Source organism: Zeugodacus cucurbitae, chromosome 4 (assembly GCF_028554725.1).
Source record: "Zeugodacus cucurbitae isolate PBARC_wt_2022May chromosome 4, idZeuCucr1.2, whole genome shotgun sequence".
Lineage (NCBI taxonomy): Eukaryota > Metazoa > Arthropoda > Insecta > Diptera > Tephritidae > Zeugodacus > Zeugodacus cucurbitae.
This window is the reverse complement of record NC_071669.1, coordinates 28446056-28473415: the sequence shown is the minus strand read 5'-3', so window position 1 is coordinate 28473415 and position 27360 is coordinate 28446056. Positions and strand designations below refer to the sequence as shown.

The following is a 27360-nucleotide window of genomic DNA, read 5'->3' as shown; positions in this document are numbered from 1 at the left end:
GTTTTCTAGTGGACTTTGTGCCGAATAAATGAGTCGAATTGCATGCAATTTTAAAGTGTTTTGCTTTCTCAAAAAATTTTTGCATTTATTCTGCCCTGTACTCTGGTTTCCAAATTGTGTTGATCAGCATATTAGGGTGACATTTATTTGTTCTTTTATCATGTAAAAAACGGAGCAAACGTTCAAAAAGGTAATGCAGCATGTGTATAATGTTGAAATATAAAGAGGCAGCATTCGAGAAAAGAAAAGAAAACTCATGTTTTCAATGCCGGTCCGAACATAGTAAATGGTGATTTTTTAAGAGCTTGATAACTTTTTTTAAAAAAAAAACGCATAAAATTTGCAAAATCTCATCGGTTCTTTATTTGAAACGTTAGATTGGTTCATGACATTTACTTTTTGAAGATAATTTCATTTAAATGTTGACCGCGGCTGCGTCTTAGGTGGTCCATTCGGAAAGTCCAATTTTGGGCAACTTTTTCGAGCATTTCGGCCGGAATAGCCCGAATTTCTTCGGAAATGTTGTCTTCCAAAGCTGGAATAGTTGCTGGCTTATTTCTGTAGACTTTAGACTTGACGTAGCCCCACAAAAAATAGTCTAAAGGCGTTAAATCACATGATCTTGGTGGCCAACTTACGGGTCCATTTCTTGAGATGAATTGTTCTCCGAAGTTTTCCCTCAAAATGGCCATAGAATCGCGAGCTGTGTGGCATGTAGCGCCATCTTGTTGAAACCACATGTCAACCAAGTTCAGTTCTTCCATTTTTGGCAACAAAAAGTTTGTTAGCATCGAACGATAGCGATCGCCATTCACCGTAACGTTGCGTCCAACAGCATCTTTGAAAAAATACGGTCCAATGATTCCACCAGCGTACAAACCACACCAAACAGTGCATTTTTCGGGATGCATGGGCAGTTCTTGAACGGCTTCTGGTTGCTCTTCACCCCAAATGCGGCAATTTTGCTTATTTACGTAGCCATTCAACCAGAAATGAGCCTCATCGCTGAACAAAATTTGTCGATAAAAAAGCGGATTTCACATTTCGAACCGAACACTGATTTTGGTAATAAAATTCAATGATTTGCAAGCGTTGCTCGTTAGTAAGTCTATTCATGATGAAATGTCAAAGCATACTGAGCATCTTTCTCTTTGACACCATGTCTGAAATCCCACGTGATCTGTCAAATACTAATGCATGAAAATCCTAACCTCAAAAAAATCACCCGTTATTAGGCAAATATGAATCAAACTGTGTTTTATTTTATTTTTAGGCTTTTAAGCAATCAAGAAAGTCAAAAAAAATTAATGGAAATGTAATTCAAAAGAAATAGAAAGAATCAGATAAATTTGGACGATGCCGATTCCGATGCTAAATTTTTTTGCCGATGCCAAGGCCGATTAATCGGTCGGACTCTACTTATAAATGACTTTTTTCTTACTACTCTTCGATTATATGTACTCATATTTATGCAAAATATGCGAACGGTACTTAACCATACACCCTTTCCAGTGCGACTAGATAAGGATATTATTAGTTCTTTTGCACTTTTGAACGAATATAGACTAACTCATAACACCGATCACTCTTCTCGCTAATGACAATAAATATATTTGTTACCAAAATATGCGCAAAAAATTTGGTAACATTCATGTTTATGTTGACTTATGAAGTTGAAATTATATAATATTTTGTTGTATTTATATTTATGTGATTATTCTTTATATTTAAATATATATGTATTTATAAATGTATATGTTGGCGTAATATTGGATATGAAGTTTCTAAAAAGCGTAAATTGTAAACCAATAAATACGCAAGAAATCTAATAAAAATCTGCACACTTATGTTTTCCCCTAGTGGCAACATTGTCAAATGTTATAAAAAATGCGGACTATGACAGGTCTCTCTCGAATGAAAGAGTTTCGTATCATCAGGGATAAATTATTATCTCTGGTATAATGTTATCTATGCTACTCGTTGTATCGGTTTAATCGTAGTTTGCATCCGTTTGAAGCAATTTTAATATATTTTTTTAATATTTATTAGTGCAAAGTGATATTTACATACAAAGTTCAATTCAGAGAGAAATTAATTATTCTGTGCTACCGAACATTTTATACCCTCGCAATTTATTGCTATATTTATATTAAGATAACACACAATTTGACCCATATATTCGACATAAAGTCCAATATAAAAACGATAATTCCCCATAATATATACTATTTATATAGGTTGAGGTAATTCCAGAACCGATTTCATTCATTTTCATCACAAATGGTTTTACTGTTTACTCGTATTTACTGACTTATTATCAGTACTCAAACAAGAAAAAGAGACACCACTGTAGATACATACGAACTTGTTTTAAATATATTAAAAAAATGATTTTTCTGAGGCAATACTTTTTTCGAAATCGGGCTCCAATTGTTGCAAATTCGGGCGAAAATTCAAAGTTTCGGCTTCAATTTATGCGAGCCAACTGCGGCAGTAGCTTGTCCGAAATCATTAAAAAACTCTTATATTTCTAATTAAGCCAAATTCTTTGTCATAATATTAAATTATATGCTTCATATTTTTTCTTGACCACAAGCCTTAAAGAAACTCCCTTTAAATATGTTCATTCTCACCAAGTCGTTATTCCTCTTAAGATTTTTTTTAATATATGGTATTAATCCTCTTGATAATATTGAAATATCCAAAAATCCAAAAATATTTAGCTAATAAAAAAATGAACAAACAAGATAAGCATCCGAGATTGTGTTTAAAAATTAATCAGTGCAAACTTTGTCAAAAACTTTTGTCTACATATGATTAAAGTTTAATCAAGCTTTTCGATGCACTTTCGCCGTATTCTAAGTCATTTTAATACGGGTTTGATCTCTAGTTATATAGATAAATGTGAATAAAAATTTTAAGTCTTACGGTGAAAAACGAAATACAGTATACTCTCGAAAAGTAAATTCTCAGAAAGTAAATAATCTCGGAAAAGTTAATCACCTTTAAGATTACACATACACCTCGAAAAAGTAAATTTTTTAATTTACTTTTCAGAGAATGTGATAAATAAATAAATTCGAAACGAAGCAAGCAGCGTTTTTTACGATGTTGCAAAAACACTTACTCAATTGTTTATCGCGTCTTTTTAGTAAATAAACTCTCCTACTTGATCCACTGGTTTAAAAATGAAAACGATGCAAATCAGGTGTCAGACTTTTTGAATTGTCGTACAAAAATGGTCAGAAAATATATTGTAAAAGAAAAAGAACAAAAGAATATTCAAGATTTTTTCTCTTCATAGTAAATATGTACATATGTATGTATGTAAATGTAAATATGTTTTTCATGTAAATCCATATGTTTTATTGAAGCAAATAAATGAATGAATTTTTTAAGTTTAAAAATGCATTTAATATTATAAAAACAGATAATTTATGTATATATTTGGAAAAGTAAATTACTCGAAAAAGTAAATTACCCAAAATACCAATCGATTTACTTTTCGAGAGTATACTGTAATATATAATATCTACAACAAAAGTATTATTATTAAATTATCTTTTCCAAAAAAAAAAAATAAAATGAAAAATAATATTTTAAAGATTATTAACAAGATCGATAATCAAAGTGAAGTTTTTGAAAAGTGGGGTATATATTTGCGGGAACTTAAACTTTTGTATAAAATATAGCAGACCGCTCCGGATTCGCACGGGTTTAAACAAACATTTCAAAATTAAGTTATAAGTTTTTACACACTTATACATACTCTCCCATACATATGTATTGAACAAATTCGAACATGAAATTATATTATATTTCCAATGAGCTAAAACTTGATTATGACCTCTAGTCTTTGGTGTTCGTTGTCTTTCTCTCTGATTATGAAGATGTTGGGAATGCTTAGAGTTGGACGCCATAGTGCGAGCTTGTATATTTCTAATATTTTTTACTCGACTCTCAAGCGCGTACTTGGGAGGTTTTGAAACTGTGTTCAGCAAGCAGCTGCGAGCGTTCGTTACTAGACTCTCTGGTACGCGATTGCGATGCGAAGAGAATGACTTGCACGACGATTTTCAGTTTCTGATGAACATTCTCGGAGTTTTTTGATACTCTCATCTAGGAACTATTTCCAGAAAGTTAAGTTTGTAGCAATAAATATAGCCTATGTTACTTTGGGTGAGCTTTCCAATGGTGAAAGAATTCTTGAAATCGGCACAGTAGGTTTTAGTTTATTCAAACATACAAACAAATATTTCCTTTTTATAATAGTAGTATAGATTAAAATATCTTTGATTCGAGTTTTATAAATAAATATAAAGTTTTGAGTTTCAAGTAAATTTTAAGAAGATTCGTGTTCCGTTAATTACTCAATGCGTGATTAATTTATAAGTGAGGATTTCAAATTTTCCGTCCGCGATGAAATATAAATCAACAATGTCATGTGACAATTATATTATTTCTAATATGTTTGCAGAATTCTTCAAATCCAATTATTGTTCAAACTACCCTATGAATGTGCCATATCATCAAGTGTTATGTCCGAGTACTGTAATTAATACACCAATTATTTCTGAAACAGATGTCTTAAATTATTTAGTTACGTTAAAAAATTCGTTTAAATATGGCCCTGATATGATTCCCTCAAGCTTTCTTAAAAATTGCGCAAAATATATCTATCTGCCCTTAACTAAGCTTTTTAACCTATCTCTTAAACAAGGCATTTTTCCGTCAATGTGGAAAAACTCTTTTATATTACCTTTGCATAAAAGTGGAGTTAGATCATCTGTTGAGAACTATAGGCGGATAGCTAAAATGTCAGCTATACCCAAACTTTTTGAAGCTATTGTCACTGACCAAATAACTTTCTTAATCTCTCCTTTAATTTTATTCTCTCAGCATGGATTTTGTAAAGGGAAATCTACAGTAACTAACTTGCTTGAATTTGTAAACCATGTGTCAATGGGTTTTAGGGATAATAAGAATACTGATGTTATATATACAGACTTTAGTAAAGCATTCGATAGAGTAAACCACTCAATTCTTTTGCAAAAACTGAATCTTCTTGGTTTTCAACCAAGACTTCTTGAATGGGTATCCTCATATCTTACTAACAGAAAACAACAAGTTTTATTTAATAATACATTATCCGATTCAATTAGTGTCACTTCAGGGGTTCCACAGGGTAGTCATCTCGGCCCGATTCTGTTCTTGTTGTTCATCAATGATATACCTTCAGTAATTAAGTTTTTATTATATGCGGATGATGTAAAACTTTTTAAATCATATACTTCTCATAACGAAAGGACTGAGTTGCAATCGGATTTAAATAATTTAGTTACTTGGTGTCACAAAAATGATATGCCACTGAATCTTAAAAAATGTAAAACGATGTGCTTTTCCCGTAGAACTGTTGATCTTTCCCCCTATGTAATAAATAACTTCAGTTTAGAGCAAGTTTTTAGCTTTGTTGATTTAGGAGTTAATATGGACCCTAAACTAAATTTTAATTCTCATGTAAATTCAATTGTCTTAAAAGCTAAAGGTGCTCTTAGCTTTGTTAAACGTTGGTCTAAAGAATTTAGTGATCCGTATATTACTAAAATTCTTTTTACAACATTGGTAAGGCCTATATTGGAGTATGGTTCTGTGGTATGGAATCCTAGCTATCAATCCCATTCTGATAAGCTTGAGTCCGTTCAAAAACAATTTTTACTTTTTGCTTTAGGCCACTTACATTGGGATTCAAGATTGAATCTTCCCCCGTATACTAGTCGTTTAAAACTTATAAGTCTTCCCACACTCACTAGTCGCAGAGAAATGCTAGGTATAATTTTTCTAGTAAAACTTCTGAATGGTTTAGTTTGTAGTTCATTCCTTTTGTCTGATATTAAGTTTAATGTCCCATTGCGTTCATCCAGGCAGTTTAGACCATTATTTCTAAAATCTTCTAGAACAAATGTTGAGTTAAATGAACCATTCTGCCGAATATGTCATGATTTTAATTCGCATTCCAGCACATTTGATCCATCTGACTCAATATTTAGCAGCAAAAAAACTATTTTGTTTTCTCTTAATAAATAATATTCAGAAATTTTTAACTTTTTGTTTTTATATATTTTTAAATCTCAGCTGTTGAAATGTTTCTTTCTGTAGCTGAGCAGTTTGAGAACCGGACGCTTAAAAATCTCTTGCCTTTCTAGACTCGGCAAATTCCGCTCGTATGCGGACTGCGCCCCACGCGTCGGTTGGGCGGGAGGAGGGTAATCGTTTGGGTTAATAATAAAATATAATATTTTTGGTAAATTTATTTATTTATTTTCCTTTTTTCATAGCACATTAAGTGTTTTTGTAAAGACTAATAATACACTTGTCTAGTAAAATTGATAAAATATTTCAAATGCGTAGATATTTAAGTAAATGTTCTCAATACCAAATTTTACTGGAGTAGTAGTATCAACAAAACTTTATATTTTCAGTAAACTTAAGCATTTCTAGAAAATCTATTATAGTAAAAGGAGTGGGATTAGTTTATACCTTAGAGCAAGATAAACAAATATAAATCCATTCATTTATATATAACTATTTAAGTGGTAAGTGTATGTACTTATACTAATACAGTTGTTTTCCGTAATTACGAACAGATTAATTGGAAGGTCTGTTCGTTACATCGAATTTTTCGGTAATTGAGTACTCGAATTACTTAGGGGTACGTTTTTCAATAAAAATAAAAATTAGTTAAATATCCCTAAATTGCAATTTAATAAATTGTTTTATTAAATTATTTGCTCAAAAAAGAAAAACCATAACAGTACAATTCAAATATTGCCCTAAAAAAGTAATGTGCTTAGAAAACAAATCCACATTATACGAGAAGAAAATATTTTTGTATTAGTAATGCTCGTAAATTTCTATAGCAATTTAAAAACTTGGTTAATCGGCGTTAGAACCGTTGGAATACAAAAATTATGTTTAATAGCTCTTTCCTGAAGTTCAATCAATACAATAACTTTTTCAAAGTTGATATTGTTCAACTTTGTGCCACTTAGGTTGCTGCATAAAAGCCAATCCTTTCACCACTACGGGTTGTTTCCTTTTTGTTGCAGCAGCTCATATTTGTCGAAAAGGTTTACCTTATTTTTAATGTAGTCGAAACGATGGGAACTTTTAAATTAATTTTTTTACACAATTCCGACTTTTACTTCTTGGTGCTGATCAATAATTTTAAGCTTTTATATCAAATTCAACTTTTTTTGTCGTACTCATTTTTTCAATTTGGAAATTTGTTTTGAGTTTTTTCAAGTTCTCTTTTAACTGTTTTTACCACTATTTTATTTGATTTTTAACTCTTTCTATATATGTCTTCGTTAAACCGAGTACCTACAAAACCACGATGTTCGTTATTTAACTCAGTGTAAAAAATTTACTTGTACGTTATAAGCGGTTTTCGTTAAAACGAATATTCGTTATTTCGGAAAACTACTGTACTTGCATTATATGTATATAAATTTCTGAGGATATGTTGAGTGGTAGAATGCAGTGATCACAGGGATGAATTCACGAAATTACGAACAGTAGTATAAATAAAGATCCATTGTACATAGAAACGTATAACAACAATTGAATAATATTCGGGGCGTTTGTTTAAATATAATTATGCCAATTACGAATGTGCGAAGATCGGCAGGAGTTCCATTACACAATACTTGTGAAATATGATGCAAAAGGGAATCTAACACCAGGTGTGTGTTTTTTACTGATCTTTCTTTCGTTCAAATGGCATCCAAGTTTAATGGACACTAACAACATAAATATATAAGGAAGAGAGAATGCAAGTGTGTTATTACGGACAATATATCGGATCTTATTCCATTTATATAATGATTTCGATGTGTTAAATTTTACACTCTTGGATATTTAAATGAAAATGAGATTATATGGTGTTAAATAACTTAAATTAGCATCCAAAGGTTATTAGCGGTGGAATTTCTTTATATTTCGGAATGCTAACATCCGTCTTTCTACAGAGTTTATTATTATAGAAAAAATTGTTTATTAATATTTAATATATTTAGAAAATTATGTTGAATATTTATTTATGCATAATAGAACAGTGTCGGTGTGTTTGGTTGATTAATTTTAGAATAAATTGTTTTATAACGATTCTATTTATTTATTTTATATTCAACATATGTATGTACTATGAAGTCTCACTGAATTACTCTGAACGAAACACATGTTTTCATCTTTATGCTATCATTCCCAAATACAAAAAAATTTATATTTGCAAACAAACATATCTATACTACTTATGTATATAAAGAAGAAAGATTTGTATGTATGTATGTTTGTAATGAATAAGCCCAAAAACTATTGCTAGAATCTCAACTTTCTGGAAATAGTTCCCAGATGAGGGTATCAAAAATACTCCGTGATGGAGAACCTTGATCTGAGACTGAAAATCGTCTTGCAAGTCATTCTCTTCGCATCGCAATCGCGTGCCAGAGAGTCGAGTAACAAGCGCTCGCAGCTGTTTGCTGAACAAAATTTCAAAACCTCGCAAGTATGCACTTGAGGGTCGAGTGTGGAGCGTGATCAGCGGCTTGAAGAACAAAATATTAGAAATATACAAGCTCGCACTAGTGAGTCGAACTCTGAGCGTTCCCAACGCCTACATAATCAAAGAGAAAGACAACGGACACAAAAGACTAGAGTGAAGTTGTGCGAAGCCGGAGCGGCACAATATGCGGAGCCGAAGACGTACAAATATGTATATATAAGCACTTCACTTCAGAATCGGTTACATATGTATGTATGTTTATAAGTCTCGCAGGATACTAATAGCCTCACATTTACTAATAATACACATTATCTCATAGAAACCCCCGGTCCAATTAGTGGAATAGTCGATTTTCACAAGCTTCGATTAAAGTGAAATTTTCAGCAAAATATCGGGTCAAAAATATTCGGTTATCATTGAGAGATTCCCATTCACAGCAACGTGCCGGTCTTGATCATCACGGAAGAAGTACGGCCCAACAACGTAGCCGGCCCATAAACCGCACCAAACCGTAATTTTTTTCGGGATGCAAGGGATTGTTGCCTGACCAATAACGCATATTTTATTGACGAAGCATTTAGCCAGAATTTAGCCTCATCGCTTCGTAGGACGTGGGAGAGCAGAAAAAAATATGTCGTCGTTTGCTGTCCCCATCGGTTTACTTTTGTAGCGTCCCTATAGAAAACCCCTTTATATACCCTTTATATACCTTTATATAAGTCGGTCTAGATTTTACAGCGATAAAGAGCTACAACTCTCATATCATTGGAAGTGAGAGTGGAAATCAATTCCTCACATTTACAGTTGTATGAATTTTTTTATGTTTAGCTATTGGACTAGATTGAAATGCTAGCCCCATATCCCTAATACAATAAATTTCGCGCATTTGGTAGATTTTTCCCGCATGTAGCCAATATTTATTTGTCCCTTTGGTAAATTTTATTAAATATTTGAGTTATAAATAAAATTAAGCGAAACTATTTCGATTGAAAATTTAAACATACCCTCTCACAGTACAATCCATTCACTATTCCATCAAATATTCTTTTGCAAAATTTAGTAATATGTATAACGTTTTACCATTGCCTGGAAATATGTCGTTGCCTTTAAGGGATTCAAATTGCGAGAGTATAAAATTATCAGTTATACCCGAACAGGGCTAAGTTACTTGTGTACAAAAATTTAATCTTCATAAAGTAAGCTTAAACTATAAGTATATTTATTCGTTTATGTTTTTTATATTCTTATATAATTCTCTATTACTTTTATGTACTTCATTAAAACAGACGAAAATATTTACATACATTTTCAAACTACTTAAATTTTTTTAACTTAAAAATTTAACTTTGAGATAGTCCACACCGTTTGATAAGTGTTAATATCTTTAAAGAGCTCCCTTAAGGTCCGACAGTTTATTAAATTCTATTAGGTCTTATTGCCTGATTTTGAATAACTTCACTAATTACATAAGTAGTTAATATGAGGGAATAATTGCAATTTATCAAACACTTAAGGAACGGATCATAATAATACTTACTTTTAATAAGAGGTAGATCTGACATAAACGTGACATTGTCATCTATACCGGGGTTTTGGACATCATCAACAGCATTCTGAAGTGCTTGATGTAAGGCTAAGGGGTCATGTTCGTGGGCAAGCCTACCACCATGTGCGGCCGCTCCTGATATTGTGCTACCATAATCTGCTCGTCTATCTGTATACGGGAAGCCATGAGAAAGCTGCGCCTGGAAAAAATAGGAATGTTTTCAAAATTGTAATTTAAGAAATATACTCTGCATTTAAAACAACGATATCATTTTCACAAACAACTAAACTGTATAATATAATATTTAGAAATAATCACACATTATTTTAGTTTTTTCAGATATGGTTACAACTCTTGTTATTCCATCGGTATACAAACAGGAATTCGTCCTAAACTTTGTAAATAAAAGCAGAAATCTTTTTATATGACAATTATATTATTGAAATACATAAATCTCAATTATCAAACTTTTTATCACACAAAATATGAGATTTAAAATTGTCTGCTTAAATGACTGAAGCAATAATAGATATATCAAAAGATAGTTCGGCATAAGCAGTGCTTTCTATCAAAGAACTTCTTTACAAGCCATTGCCTTTCCTAATGTGAGAATTACCATCATTTCGGATGATTTTATATCTTAATGAAATTATATGTAAATTTTTGCCGTTTTTGTCACCATTTGATATTTAAGAAACCTTCATGAAATTATTAAGCAAACTAAATGAATTTCGCGTTGAGGTACTTTTCTATTTATTAATTTGTAAGGCCGTGTAACTTTCAGTTATTTGATAAATGCAACTTATTTTCACACACATTATCATACATATATGTATGGATATATGTATATGTGCTTATTTTTATGAGTGTATATTTATTTCTAAGTTTTCATATTTGTGTAAGTAAATACCCACTTGGCGGTATTTGGTGGAGGAATTTTTCTAAAAAGTAGTATTATCAAACTTGTGCTTAAGATTAAGGGTTGCTAAAACTGATTTACCAGCCAATCCCGCTTAAGTAGCTGTGATTGTTTTGTCTTTATGAGTGTTGCAACGAAGTGGTCTCGAATCGAGGAAAGTAACTTACCCCAAAGGAAATTCCGCAAATAACTTGTTAATAAGTATGAACCTTAAAATGGAGTAGGTAAAAATATTTGAAGTATTTTGTTTGGAATGTTTTCTTCCAGCGTAAAATGCAACTCCCAAAAAAGTATAGCAGTCTTCATGCTTTGAGAATAAGCTTAAGTTCACTGCATAAATTTTTAAATATACATATGCATATACATAAAAACATATTCATACATACATATATAAGCACGCATATCTAAGCGTAACGTAACATGATTTCAAAATGGAACATATTATGACTATGAAATACATATGTAATTCCAGCAAGCGAAATTCGAGTTGAAACCCAGATGTATGTCTGCCCAATTGGCAAAATATAGAATCAATGAAAATTCTTAACATAGGTGAACGGTGCAATGAAGAGAATATTAGGTAGTGACTGAACAACGATAATGAAGAGGAAAGAGATGATAAAGAGGCTGAAATTGAGGATGTACGTCAAGTGGCATCTCACGCAGAAGCTTTTTGAAGCTCTAGATATTTAAGTGGTTTTACAGGTCGAATCGGATCCCATACAGTTTTTACAATTGAAGCACATCACGGAGTTGGCCGCACTGAAAAGATTTCATTTATTACCCCACAGATCACATGTTATATTTAACTAATTATTTTAAATTACATAGGTATTTATTTGATCCGGATAAGCGGGATTCTACCGTATTACCGATGGGCGAAATCGACTTGAGCTTGCCACCATACAGCATAAATGCAAAAAATCCGATAATAACCACGCCCGACCTCATATAAAGATTATGTTAGTAACTACTAAAAGTGCGTTAACTCAAAAAAACGAAAAAAGACAAAATCACTAAATTTTATATAAACAAGATGGTAATGGTACCTCTTTATGATCAAAACATTACCAAGAGTGGAGAGCGTGCGCGAGGTCGCTTAATTTGTTTGTTAATAACCATATCTGAGTAACTTCTCGAAAAATCCAACGGAATTTGGTACATAATCTTTTTAACACCCTGATGTTACGGATCGGTTTCCATATTTTCATATTACACAATTTTTCAATATATAACTATAATTCAAGAACAAATAAACATATAAAGTAATTTTGGGTTGCTAAAGCCGTAAATGATAATAAAACAAGTAAGGAAAGGATAAGTTCGGGTGAAACCGAACATTTTCTACTCTCGCAATTTATTTATGTAATTTTATTAAGATAACACACAATTTGACCCATATATTCGGTATAAAGTCCAATAGAATAACGAAAATCATCATATGTGGTATATGAGGGCTGATATAATTCCTAAACCGATTTCACTCATTTTCCCCACCAAGCTACGCTATATACAAGACTATATGCATACTTATTATATTATATATGATATGATTATTATACGATATATGCGGAATAATGGTCGCACATAATTAGGTATAGGTCCGATTTTAACAATTTTTGGAGCACACAATTAGGAGAAAAAAATTTCCTCTGAATCAAATTAAAATATCTGAAAAATTTGCCGGTATTTTCGGTGAAAAATTACTCTTAGGTACTGAGTTTTTCATGTAGATATCCGGGGCCTTGAAAAGTTATAATCCGATTTCGAAATTTTTTTCATAAGTGAAGCAAAAGATGATACCAGTATTTGTGTCAAGTTTTCTTCCGCTATCTTCATCGGTTCCTTATGTACATATATATTATAAAATGAACGAATCAGATGGAATTCAAAATTGAGTTATATGGGAAGTTGGCGTGATTGTGAATCGATTTCGCCCATTTTTCATCCGTGTTGTCAGGGTGTCAATAAAATATTATATACCGAATTTCATTGAAATCAGTTGAGTAGTGTCTGAGATATGGTTTTTGACCAATAAGTGGCGACGCCACGCTCATTATCAATTTTGTAAAAAAATCGATTCCATCTGCCATTTCTTATGTAAAATTTAGTGTTTCTGACGATTTTCGTTAGTGAGTTAACCCACTTTAAGTAATTTTCAACCTAACCTTTGTATGGGAGGTGGGCGTGGTTATTCTCCAATTTCTTTCATTTTTGGACTGTATAAGGAAATGGCTAAAAGAAATGACTGCAGAAAGTTTGGTTTATACAGTTTTTTTGGTTTGCAAGATATATACAAAAAACTTATTGGAACGCCCACTCTCCCACAAAAATTACATCGAAATATGTCCCTTCCTGTACGAAATTTCACTTTCATAACTTTATTTATGGCTTAGTTAGGACACTTTATGTGTTTTCGGTTTTCCCATTTTGTGGTCGTGGCAGCGGACCGATTTTGCCCATCTTCGAAAGCAAACTCCTTCTCAGGGTGACAAGGAATATGTGTTCCAAGACACGGACAGACATCCGGATTTCAACTTCACTCATCATCCTGATCATTTATTTATATATAACCCCATACCTATCTCTTTTATTACAAACAACCGTTATGTGAACAAAACCACAATACTGTGTGCAACATGTTGCGAGAGTATAAAAACAATGAAGTTATATTAAATTACAGCGTGTATCAAAATAACTTGTGTTCATAATATAATTGGGTGCTAGTATTTAAAACGCTTAAACCTGAAACAGTTCACTTTTTTCGGATCATAATCCAAGTGACGAAATTCTGTATATTAGCACTAACTGCCTTCCCTAAATAAACTTTACGTCAAATATAAAATGTTTACTTTATTTGTTGTTGTGAAATTTTATTGTACAGAGAAACTTCGTTTTTCACAGCCAACTTTACTTCTTAACGCGCTGTCAAAATAGAAATTTTCAACCGCTCAGCGTCGCAGTCTTGTTATTTAGGTATGCGCCATACAAATTGTATGGGTATGAGATTTTTTTGACAGTCATTTGACGCTGCCGCTTTTATTTAGGGAAGGCAGTAAGAAGAAGCTCGCATACCTAGTTTAAAAAAAAAAAATTAAAACGTAAATATCCCCTTTTGAAAAGTCACTCCTCATATGTAATATTTTAGTGAAGTGGACCTTTTCTTCGCCGCAATGCATAATAATATGTTGAAAACTTCTAAAAAAGCTTTAATTAAGTAAAGAAACAGTACAGAAGGGCTGCACTCAAATTTGTATACACAATTTAAATTACGTATGGCTCCGCCCACTTATGGATCAAAAACCGGCGGTTTTATAACCACGCCAGCAATCTATAAATTAAGCACCAGTGAAGATATCAGAACAAAACTTTGCACTAAAACTTTATTTCTAGTGTGGTATACTGGTATAAAAATCACATAAATCGGACTATAACTCTTCAACGCTACATATATTGAACATGAAGACCTCGAAGTGTACGGCTAATTTTTTATTGAAAATATCGGTAAATCTCTCAGATATTCCAAAGTACTTCAAAGGAGATGTGTTCATTCTAATAATGTGTGTCTATGCCAAAAATGTGCAAATCAGGCAAATAATTCCTTAGCCTCTAAATTTCCGGTGTACTTTATACTGTATATATCGGTTAAAAATTGAGTTATCTTAGCAAAATTAAGTAAACGTAAAATCTATTTATTTTTACATAAATATTTCCGATCTTCTTAGGGTTTTCCGCTATGCGAGGAGAAAATGAATTCAATGAATATACATACATATTACGTACTGCGCAACATCAGATTAAGCCCCAAGCATGCTTGGTTGGTATCAAACATTATCCATAACATTTTAGGCCCATCAATTTTTTTAAATTATTTTCCAATTTGCCTCAGATCTAGCGATGGAATCACAAACTCAATATAATGTTTTATTGTATTAACAAACAAAACAATACATTCATGAAAGGAAGGGCTAAATTCGGGAGTAACGGAACATTTTATACTATCACTATTTATTTATTTGTATTAGCATAACATAGGACTAGTCGTTAAAGGCATTAGTGTCAATACCATTTCAAAGGTATTCTGTTTACAGTAATATGTCACAGTTGCATATTTATACTATGATAAGTATAAACGATCATTTAATTTCTAAAAAATATAATATAGTAAAAAGTATGATTTACAGAAGACTTACCACATGGCCTTGTAGCTCCGCTTCCCTATGAGATCTGTGTATACCAAGCTGATCTTGAGTTGTTCGTAAACCCGCTAATTGATTATAATGATGCAAAGGAGCATGATGCAGTGATGATAACGGTTGTCCGTATGGATCTGTACCCAAATATTCTAAAGCTCCATGGTTCTGTAAATATGCAGGTACCTAATCAATATTAGATTAATTATGTGCTTTCGAATTAAATCTCATTTACTATGTATTATACTACAATATCTCTCATTATTAGTATTTTAATAAGATAAAGTAAGGCTAGGAATGTTATCACCTCTATTGCAGTAAATATGTACCATGTTTGTGTAATATACAATTAATTTGTTGCATATATACCTATGTTGCACTTATATACTTATATATACGGATATAAGTATTGAACTTTTTCATCGTCTTCTGTATTTCTATTTATCAACCGATTTCAAACCGACGTTTTAGTATTCGTATCTCACCGCTTTATATTTGTATTTAATTCTTAAGAATTGTTGACGCAAATTGAAACAAACACAAATTGGATGTATGGTATTCAACTGTGGGATACGACCTGTTCAACCCACATTGATATAATACAGGGATTCCAATCTAAAATGCTAAAAATAATCACTAGTTCACCATTGTACATGCATAATGAAAATATCCACAAAGATCTTGATTTATCTATGCTAAAAATTAAATAGGTATATTCTCCTTGGTATATTCCTGCAATCAAACACGCCTAAAAATAATAAATTAACTAATCAAATTAATAATGAAATGTTGAAAACAAAAATTATAAACAAATTTGATTAAGATGGTTAACAATTTATTACAATCTTCAGTTCAATCTTGGACCTATTGTAGAAAATTTCATTATTAGACAAATGAATTATTGTTAAGTATGATATATATAAGTACTTTATATGATAAGAAACGATTTGTTCGCAATCTTGTGGAATAAAAATATATTTGCCACTATATGTACGCATATCATTCCTTTTTTATAATAAGTATTGAAGTTTTTTTACGGATATTTACGAAATTTGTTTTGGTACCACTGAAGGGAAAAAGTAGTATTTAATTCGACTGACATTTTATGTTCTAATGTCTATTATGCAAAAAAAAAACTGAAATATCGCTAAACAATGGATTTCTGCAAAGTTTGAGACATAATCCTTAAAAAAGTAGTATGAGTATTGTTCAATACTAATTGGTATGATTTCAACAAATTTTCTAAAAAAAATACACGTTTAATTAAATTTCTTTAAAATATCTCAAATGACATATTCGACATACAGTGCGGAAGTTTACAATACATGGTAAACTGGGCTTAGGGAAGACTTGGACTTATGTTTGGTATTAAACTAATATCCCCAACTTGTAAATCTTACGAAACAATTTAATCTAAAACAGAAAAATTTTCGATCATGCGATTCAGTCTACATTCTATCGCTGAGTTAATATTTCTGAAATGATATCTTGGACTGTTCCTGACTTTTTAAAACTTTTGATCAAAATTGTTGTATAATAGTTGAGCGTATTTAGTAACAGATTTGATAATGTCCACACTAGTGTTCGTATATATAGTTCGTAAACAGTTTACATTGAACATATTAGAGTTCGGAACAATGATGTTAATTTTTTTATCTGAAAAAATACGACTACAGGCTTAAACAAATGACAATTACATGTATTACCTGTTGTTGGGGCGGACTTTGAGTTGAATGATGAAACGGTGGCGGAAAGTAGGGCGGTTGAAAGTCTGATTGAAGAGATTGGTGATGCATTGTTGCTGCAGATCCATGAGTACTGCCATGACTGCCGTGCCCAGAAGAAGGTCCTCCACGACCACTGTGGCCGCCCGTGTGTGTAGTGTAAGCAGGGCTACTGCTTGATAATCCCAAGCTGCCATGACTAGTTAGGCGTTCCTGAAAAACACATTTTGATTAGTATAATATTAAAATAATTGTTTGGTAAATAATACCATTATCATATAAAATAACACTATGTTATATGTATTTAATACAATACATAAAGATTAAATTGAATCAAGTTTATAATAAACTCAAATCAAGAGTATCTTTTTATAGCCATAAATTGGTGAAAGTTCAGCTATATGTCTGAAAAGCCCCGCAGAATAGAGGCTTTAATGTTTCTAAGGTAACATTATTGAAATAGAGAAAAATCTTGTTTTACACGGTCTTTTTTACACGATTTGGAAATAACACGGTTCGTCGAGAAGAAATTTAAAATTTTTGTAGACGTTATATTTGATTTAACACGAATTCCAAAAAAAATATAATAATTTTTTACATGATTTTCCGCATCAAATAAACTTTAACATATATTTTAGATTCAGTGGAAGAAATAAAATTTAATGTTATGGAAGTATGGATAAAGTTTAATATTTTGGATTGCATTACACATTTTCTTTTGCCATCCAACATTTGCGACATTCAATTTTAAATGCTTGTTGGGAAATACATTTTACCAACCTTCGTTCTAAGTGGAACTTCGGTGGTGCAAAGATCAGAAATTCGTTCTTATATTATAAGTCTTTCAAATAATATAGGCAGCGGTGGGTTTGCTAAGATCCAAACGACTTTCATCGATGAATTAATGCAAGAAGGTCCTATGACGATTCAATTGAAATTATGGCAATCAATGAGAATAAAGATCTCGACGAAGACGATGGTGTAGCGAAGATTATCTGTACACTTTTTCCTATTTTTTTGTACTTATGGATTGAACTTAAACTGTATTTTCTTGTAATAAATATGAATTGTTTTGTTTTATTATTACTTAATGAAGTTTGATATCACTTTTTTACACGGTTACACAAAATATTTGATAATTTTTCATTTTACACGATTTTAAAGGTTTTGGAACAGATCCCCTAATTTATATATGAATCGTGTATTTTTGACACGATTTTGATTTATACGACTTTCTTAGGAACGTAGCTACCGTGATGGAAAATGGAAATTAGGTCGTTTTTAAAGGCAAAATCAGATTATTAATGACTACTCCCAGATAATTCACTTTGGATATATTTAAACAAAGATAAATTTAATTATTTGTAAACATCCAGGACAGCCTTTTTTGTTTATTTAATGGCACGAAAATAAAATAGAAAACGTATGAATTTGTTTCTCGCCAAAATGGTTCAGCGCTATTTAAAATTGATCGATCTGTTTAATTGATATTACAATGTTCTCGCTCGACTTAAACTATCATACATGCAGACCTGTCGAAAGGAATACATTCACTGAATATACATACATATATATGTACATAAGTATATACGTGTGCATGTATATTCTTTGATTCTTGCTTTACAATTTATTAACTGTAAAGTGTGAGCTTGTCCAATGCAGCGGCTGAAATTTATATTTTTACCTTTATTCATTAAAGAAACGCAATGTAGAAACTCTAAATCGATTTTAATCTTTTAAATATATGTTATGTATAGGGAAACCCATATTTCAGTTCTATTATAGTTTTCATTCGACGTTCCTTCAAGTATGCAGAAATTTTATTACAATAAAATAAATAAAATTTGAATGCTTTTAAACTGAACAAATAATGAATTTTCTATAAATTCAAATAAACAATATATAAAATATTGTGATATGCTTGAAACTTTACAATAATTATAAAATCGACAGACGCTAATAACTTAAAATTCATCTTCGAAGTATTTTCATGAAATTCTACAAAACTTTAGCACTGGCTATTGTTGACAATTTATACGCCGGCACTAATATGCTACACGGTCTTTAATTGAATATGGAAATAATTAATTTCGTCAAAACAAAAAAAAAATATTTTACTGTCTTCGTCTGTGTTTGGTTGAGTTACCGATTCAAAACTCATACTTTAAAAACTAGAATTTTGCATTATTTTATTTATATCCATAGGTTTTGCAATTGGCTTTATTTTTACCTGGGCATTTATAACTGTTGGCATATCGATATAGGCTAAGGTCATATTCACATTTTTTATTTTGATTTCAACACTTTTTTTTAATATTTTTTTGCTTATATATTTGCATAAGTATTGGCACTTTAATAGATAAATTTATTTGCAATATAAGCTTTGTGGTTTAATAATTTAAAAATATTTTGCTCATGGCCGCATTTAATTCTAACAATTATCTTCAGTTACACTAACAACACATTAATATTTGTTTAGATCAAATTCTGCTTATAATGCGACACTATTCCACCTTCACGCATTACGCGGCAACTACGAATAAGAGTGCGTTAAAAATATTTGCCTTCTTACACCGCTCAGCATTGAAACAGGCCAAAGGTGGCCAAACGACGCAAACGCGTATTTTGCATTTTGAAAAAAAAAGTCAGCAAGCAATTCTATGTTATAGCAAAAAATTATAATAGCAACGTGGTATAAGAACCATAGAAGAATGGTGAGTTGTGAGTGCGCACACAATACACACAAAACAACACGACAGCTTGTCTGTTTATCCCGGCAGCATTGGGTTGCCAACGACCATGAGTCCCAGCTCGTTTAATGCAATAGTTCGTCGTGGCGTTCATCCACTCGTAATATTCGGGTGTTTCGTGTTGAAATTTAACTACCATTAGTTACTAACTGCGTGCGCTGCTACGTGTAATGTGACAGAGCGGCAAATGTGAATAGCGCACACTCATTTAGACACATAAATACATATATTTTATATGTTGCATACATACATACATATACTTATGTATGTACTTAGTCATTGTTTTGCTACCGTGTAGAGGTAGCAAATTGCAAGTATTAACGATATAATTCGATATATTTAAATAAAATTCGTCAATTCTGTTCCAGCTTGAACTATTAGTCTAAATTGCTATTACTGATATGTCTCTGAACAATTTTCACTGTTACTTGTACCTCATACATAATCAAAAACAAGATTGTTGATTAATTGTTTATTATTATTATTATTAACCCAAACGATTACCCTCCTCCCGCCCAACCGACGCGTGGGGCGCAGTCCGCATACGAGCGGAATTTGCCGAGTCTAGAAAGGCAAGAGATTTTTAAGCGTCCGGTTCTCAAACTGCTCAGCTACAGAAAGAAACATTTCAACAGCTGAGATTTAAAAATTTATAAAAACAAAAAGTTAAAAATTTCTGAATATTATTTATTAAGAGAAGACAAAATAGTTTTTTTGATGCTAAATATTGAGTCAGATGGATCAAATGTGCTGGAATGCGAATTAAAATCATGACATATTCGGCAGAATGGTTCATTTAACTCAAAATTTGTTCTAGAAGATTTTAGAAATAATGGTCTAAACTGCCTGGATGAACGCAATGGGACATTAAACTTAATATCAGACAAAAGGAATGAACTACAAACTAAACCATTCAGAAGTTTTACTAGAAAAATTATACCTAGCATTTCTCTGCGACTAGTGAGTGTGGGAAGATTTATAAGTTTTAAACGACTAGTATACGGGGGAAGATTCAATCTTGAATCCCAATGTAAGTGGCCTAAAGCAAAAAGTAAAAATTGTTTTTGAACGGACTCAAGCTTATCAGAATGGGATTGATAGCTAGGATTCCATACCACAGAACCATACTCCAATATAGGCCTTACCAATGTTGTAAAAAGAATTTTAGTAATATACGGATCACTAAATTCTTTAGACCAACGTTTAACAAAGCTAAGAGCACCTTTAGCTTTTAAGACAATTGAATTTACATGTCATGAATTTACATTTAAAAGTCAGAAGCTTTGATATTTATACATATACATACCTACATATGAATATTTATGTAAGAGGAGCTTGTGGACAGATCAATTACGTTAAAACGATATGGATTACTGAGTAAAACTTTTGGAAAAGTTATGCACACGAATTTTGATTTGTTTGAATCCTAGAAAAGTCTACGCTACTCTAACAGTCGTACCTAAATTAAATTTGAAAAAGTAATCGATAATAACAGAGCGCCATCGTCGAGCATATGATATTTTAAGATCTGACCACTTTCAACGCTTTGAAAATTAGCGCCGAAGACAAGAATAAGTAAGGAAGGTTTAAGTTCGAGTGTACCCAGAATTTTATGCTTTCTAAATTTCTTTAAAAAATTGTCCTTAGACTCAAAACAAAGTTTTGATCTGATTAAAGACAAAAGTTTTGATCTGATTTCTAAAGCTTTAATGTAATTTTAGTGCAAAGTTGTATGTATACCGATTTCTTCATTAGTTATTGATTTATATATTGTAAAGAGTACCAATCAGATGAAATTCAAAATTGTATTATATGAGAAGTAGACTTGGTTGAGGACCAATTTCACCCATTTTCCTAGCGTCTTTTACCACGTTTTTATACCAATTTTAGTGCAGCCTTTCTGTACCATTTTTTATGTAATATTTAGTGATTGTGACGTTTATCGTTAGTAAGTTAAGTTAACTTTTAGTAATTATCCACATATCCTTTGTAAGGGGTGTCGTGGTTATTATCCGATTTCGGCCATATTCATAGTGTTTGATGGGACACTAAACAAAAATCGACCTAAAAGTTTGGTTTATATAGCTGTGGTAGTTTTCGAAATACATACATATTTATATGCAAAAAAACTTATTGGGAGGCGTTTTTCAAAAATATTGCTTCCGTAGTATAATTCTTTCTACTTTAATAAGTCACCAAAAATTGCTAAGTAGCGTTATGAAATTGTAGGTCTTCAGAAAAAATTATTAATGCCTCATTCGAAGTCAATGATTATGCCATACTGACACAAAGAAAGTTGTGTTCTAACTTTACACTAGTAAAAAGTGTTTCACATTAGGGGCCATCCATAAATTACGTCACACCTTCAAGGGGGGGAGGGTATCATTCAGAAGTGACATTTTGTGACAAGGGGCAGGGGGGGTCAAAAGCTTTTTGATATCACATTTCAAAATTTAGGGCTATATCGTTTCCCGCTCTGCTGCGCTCCTGGTGCTAGACGATTGGCTGCTCTGTACCACGCCGCATGGCACCTCTCAGTCGCGAACTTACTGGTGTACTATTAAAACATGATGCTTTTGAGTCACATCTTGATTCAATTAATCGAACTACTGACTTAGATCTAGAAAAACGAAACTTCGAAAGTGCTGGCAATGTGTTGGGTGAGATTTGGAGCAAGTTAGTCATTGATAATTTTCCAGTCGTTGCTGAATATGTTGCACCAACTGTTACTGGACTGGATGTTGAACAGGCTATGATGTTGAAAAATAATGCTACTTGGTATGCTAAACATGTACGTGAGTCACAATATTTTTTACAAGTAGTTAAATGTAAAACTATTGCATGTTGCGGTGTAAGACGTTCTAGTCTTTGGAAATTATTAAAAGAAGGATTTTTACCACCACCTGTGTTAATTAAACAGAAAGAAGGTTATGGAGTCACAGGGAGTGATAACAACGACGCTAAGTTTGCTCCATTATTACTACAGATATTATTAAATCTCCAAGCATCATCCCATCTGAAACAAGTTCATATGATAGTTATTGTCCTAGTGTCGAGTCATACTTATTTAAAAGATCGTGTAACATATGTGGCCTATATTTTTCTTCATATAAAGCCGCTAATCAACACAAACAATCACATAAAAAACAAGAGCTGTTATCTATCGCGAAAATTCGTCCTCAAAGAATTGCGGCTAGACGTGCCCGAGATATTCTCTGTTTAATTAATGATGACGATGCTTTATGTATGGAAGAAGAAGAGGAGTATGTCAAAAGTCCATGGACACAAGATGATTAAGTTTTGTTTTTTTAATTAGCATAATTAAGTATCTATTATTTCTTGACTAGTCATTCGTTGTCTCTGTACTTTAATATTTAACTAAATGTTGATTTTATTAAAGATTATTTAATACATATTAGAATAAATAGTATAACCATTTTTTTTTTATTTAATGATAAATCCATAAAATTGGAAAATGGGTGACGTCACGTCAGTTCAAAATGTGACAAAGAGGAGGGGAGGGGTTAAAAAGTCCTTAAATTCGTGTGTTGTACTTTATGGATGGCCCCTTACATTTACATTTACGTGCCCACATACATACATATACATATATGGTTACTTGTTGCAAATGTATAAATAGTACGAAAATCCAAAGAAAATTCGGTACCTTCAACAATCTCTTATTTAACAATAGCAAACTGTGTGAAAGGAGTAGTGATAATATTATCAAAATGACATTATACATCCTGTAGGAAAGCATTAAGCGCTATTCGCTTTAAACAGTATTAAGACCAGGAAAGTGTTACACTCGCTCACTTCCGTGTTGGTGTAAACATTATGTTTTGGAATCATTGATTTTTTTGGCATATGTGCACATACACTGCATATTTACAAATATTCAATTTTTGGAAATTGTTCACTTTTTTAATTGTGTCGATTTCGGATCAAGCTACTTGTGACCAAAGTGTATTCAACAAAGTGAACTAAGTATTTGACATACCCGCTTTTGACAATATTTACTTGTTTACTTTTGAATTTCAAAATTTGAATTTTTGAATAAATGTATGGGTTAAATCAATGGCAACAAACATGTCGAATTCGGGTAAAAAAAAATGAAATGTCATATACCTGGTTCACTTTGTTGAATACACTTTGCTTGTGACATGACTGCAATGGAAAAGCTCTTACAGAAGGCTACGAAAACCGTGGACATCATTGTGTGAATATCGTCATGCTTACAGTGGGCTGACGTTTCTGCTGCATAAATTCAGTAATATGTGTTTGCCTAATCATTCATTATCATTATTCATACATATGTATATCTATTATTCGAATTTGGGAATGCACGAGTTCATTGATACTAATGAGTTCATTGATAGCGATTTTCGGCTAGAGAAATGATATTGAAAGAAATCATGTCAATTATTGGGCAATATACTCTCTGATTGTTGTCCATTAAACTCAGATTTCTTTTTGGTCTATGGTAAACTATTTCCATCTGAATTTATTGGTATTGCTCATTTCAAATTGATGATTTTGTGCGCATTAAAGTTCATTTCTTATTACCTTATTGTTCTCTAGAAATATTTGGATCCATCCGTGATCGGACTAGAAATACAAAGCTTGTCAAGCATTTTTTGTTTCATTAATTGATTTAACGCTATGATAAAGTCGGCTCCAATGGCATCTGTAAAGATATGTTATCGACAACAGTTTTTATGGGTACAGAAAGCAGCTCAGAGACTATTGAATGACGTAATGATGATCCCGATGTACTCAGACGGGCAGCGATAAATGTTTTGTTAATATGTTTTATACTAATCAAGTCAACATTTTATAATATATGTACTTATAAACACAGAATTGACAGTAGTTTGACAATGCTTCACATTTATGCCCGGTTTCACAGTTCGTACTTAAGTTGTGCCCAAATAAAATCTTAGCTAAGCATTGTTGTTGACTGAGTAGTCATTTGCGTTTCACAGTCGATGCTTATTTTCTATAAAATTCTATTTTGATATATGGCAGCACAATGAAAAACATTTGTTTACAAATACCATCTGATAAATTGAAATTATTGTTGATGAAAAATAACTTTGCGACGAATAAATTTAGAATCTGGGAAATGGATGGAAACAATAAAAGGACACCGAATTTGACCGCAAGCGAGTGGGGGCACCTATTGCAACTCGCAGGAAAGCATATAACCGTCATTGAATGCAAGAATTTCAAAATTTTTTTTTTGACAAATAAGTCAATATTCAAAACAAAAATCAGCTGTTACTTAAGCACTGCTTAAGTCTCCCATTTTCAGTACTTAAGCAGAACTTATGTATGAACTGTAAAACGCAATATTTCTGTTTTATCTTAAGCACAACCTAAGCACTGACTGTAAAACCGGGCAATAATGTATTAAATGAACTAGTTTTCACTTAAGTAATTCTCAGATGATGTTGTGTAAACTGATAATTATGTATATTATATTAAGGGGTTAGGTGGGCTTAAAAATTTCAAAAATTGAAAAAAAATGTGTTTTCTAATTAAATAGTACAACATCTTTAAAATATAATCCAAAAATAGTATATCTATATATATTATATTTATTGTAAAAGATATACACTTTGAAAGTTCCGTCCATCAGGCCACGTTTTTTATAATTTAATTACAACTATTTATTTCGAGCCAATAAATGGTGAGAACTTGAATAAAAATGTGTGTTTTTCGTTAAAATTCTGTTAAAAATTCAAATTTTAAAAATTTTTATTTCCTTTTTTCGTTTATTATCCTTATACTATTGAAATATTTTTGGTTTATTGATTTTGAATCAGCCACGGCAACAGTTTTTTTGACACGTTATGGGAGATTAGGTACCAACGGCTGAGTTTTCGGAATTTGTAAATAAAAATTTCACAAAATACTGTTTGTCTCATTGAGTAGTTATTTTAACTATAAAGTTGTTTTGCTAAATTCATTCGTAGGGAACTGATTACTATGTACTCGTACACGATACAAGCTTCTGTAGTATACATAGTATAAAATTAATATTGGTATATAAATGAATATATGTATATAGTTGGTGCCGGTTAGTAATATATGTTGTGTACTTATTTATTAATAACAAGTAAGGAAGGGCTAAGTTCGGGTGTAACCGAACATTTTATACTCTCGCAATTTATTTATTTAACTTTATTTATATTATATAATACACAATTTGACCCACATATTCGTCATATATATTGTATAAAGTCCATTGAAAGTTAGCAACCCTAATATTAGGTTAGAAGTACCGAGGTCCTCATGTTCGCTATATGGGGCCTTGACAACCTATGGTCCGATTTCGGTGATTTTTAGAATGGGGCTGCCACACTATAAACGTAGTATTTGTGCAAAGTTCTGCATCGATATCTTCACTAGTGCTTACTTTATACATTGTAAAGTTAACGATTCAGATTGTCTTTAAAGTTCTGGAATATAGGAAGTAGGCGTGGTTGTGAAGCGATTTGGCCTATTTTCACAACATATCATTGGGATGTAAAAAAACTATTACAAACCAAGTTTCATTGAAATCGGTCGAGTAGTTCCTGAGATATGGTTTTTGACCCATAAGTGGGCGACGGCACTCCCATTTTCCATTTTGTAAAAAAATCTGAGTGTATCTTCTATCTGCCATTTCTTATGTGAAATTTAGTGTTTCTGACGTTTTTGGTTAGTGAGCTAAGCCACTTTTAGTAATTTTCAGCCTAACCTTTGTATGGGAGGGGGGCGTGGTTATTATCCGATTTCTGTCATTTTTGGACTGTACAAGGAAATGGCTAAAAAAACGAGTGCAGAAAGTTTGGTTTATATAGCTCTATTGGTTTGCGAGATATATACAAAAAACCTATTTGGGGGCGGGGCCACGCCCACTTCCCCAAAAAAATTACATCCAAATATGCCTCTTCATAGTGCGATCCTTCATACCAAATTTTATTTCCATAGCTTTATTTATGGCTTAGTTATGGCACTTTATGTGTTTTCGGGTTTCGCCATTTTGTGGGCGTGGCAGTGGTCCGATTTTGCTGATTTTCGAACTTAACCTTCTTATGGTGCCAAGGAACATGTGTTCCAAGTTTCATTAAGATATCTCAATTTTTACTCAAGTTACAGCTTGCACGGACGGACGGACAGACGGACGGACAGACATACATCCGGATTTGAACTTTTCTCGTCACCCTGATCATTTTGATATATATAACCCTATATCTAACTCGTTTAGTTTTAGGACTTACAACCAACCGTTATGTGGACAAAACTATAATACTCTCGTAGCAACAAAGTTGCTAGCAACTTTGTTGCGAGAGTATAAAAATAAAAATACTAAAAGAAATTCAAAAATTATTTTTTATGACTACCTATGACTACTGTATGTGCATTCAGCACCGACGTATACAACTCTGGCCTGGTATACTAAAGCGTGGCCGCCTTTTAACTGTGCGTTAATAAGGTTGTCAACTTAGTTACAGCATCCAAATCTAAACAACTACTGAAAGATGGAAATACGTGCTCTTGCCTTATTTGGATTGGAGAAAGGATTCCTGCAAGCAACTTATTAAAATATTTCGCCTTAATACAAAGAAACTATTTTTAGTCTCTCAAATTTAAAACTTGCCGAGTGACTTATCAAGCCGT

At 32.1% G+C, this 27360-nt stretch overlaps 1 protein-coding gene across 7 annotated transcripts in view; it reads right to left on the bottom strand.

Moving 5' to 3' along the window:
• The window catches only part of LOC105219613 (transcription factor AP-2-epsilon), a 93992-nt gene that overhangs the window by 5939 nt on the left and 60693 nt on the right, over positions 1 to 27360 (bottom strand). For 2 of the 7 annotated variants that reach the window (XM_029045192.2, XM_011195878.3), the window contains 3 exons: positions 16925 to 17155; positions 15219 to 15404; positions 10098 to 10305 (listed from right to left, as the gene is read on the bottom strand). In XM_029045192.2, coding sequence (XP_028901025.1) covers positions 10098 to 10305; positions 15219 to 15404; positions 16925 to 17155 — 625 coding nt within the window. Of the gene's footprint in view, positions 1 to 10097; positions 10306 to 15218; positions 15405 to 16924; positions 17156 to 18029; positions 18187 to 19172; positions 19490 to 27360 lie in introns of those variants that run through there. The other 5 variants (XM_029045193.2, XM_011195880.3, XM_011195879.3 and 2 more) reach the window with 4 other exon arrangements.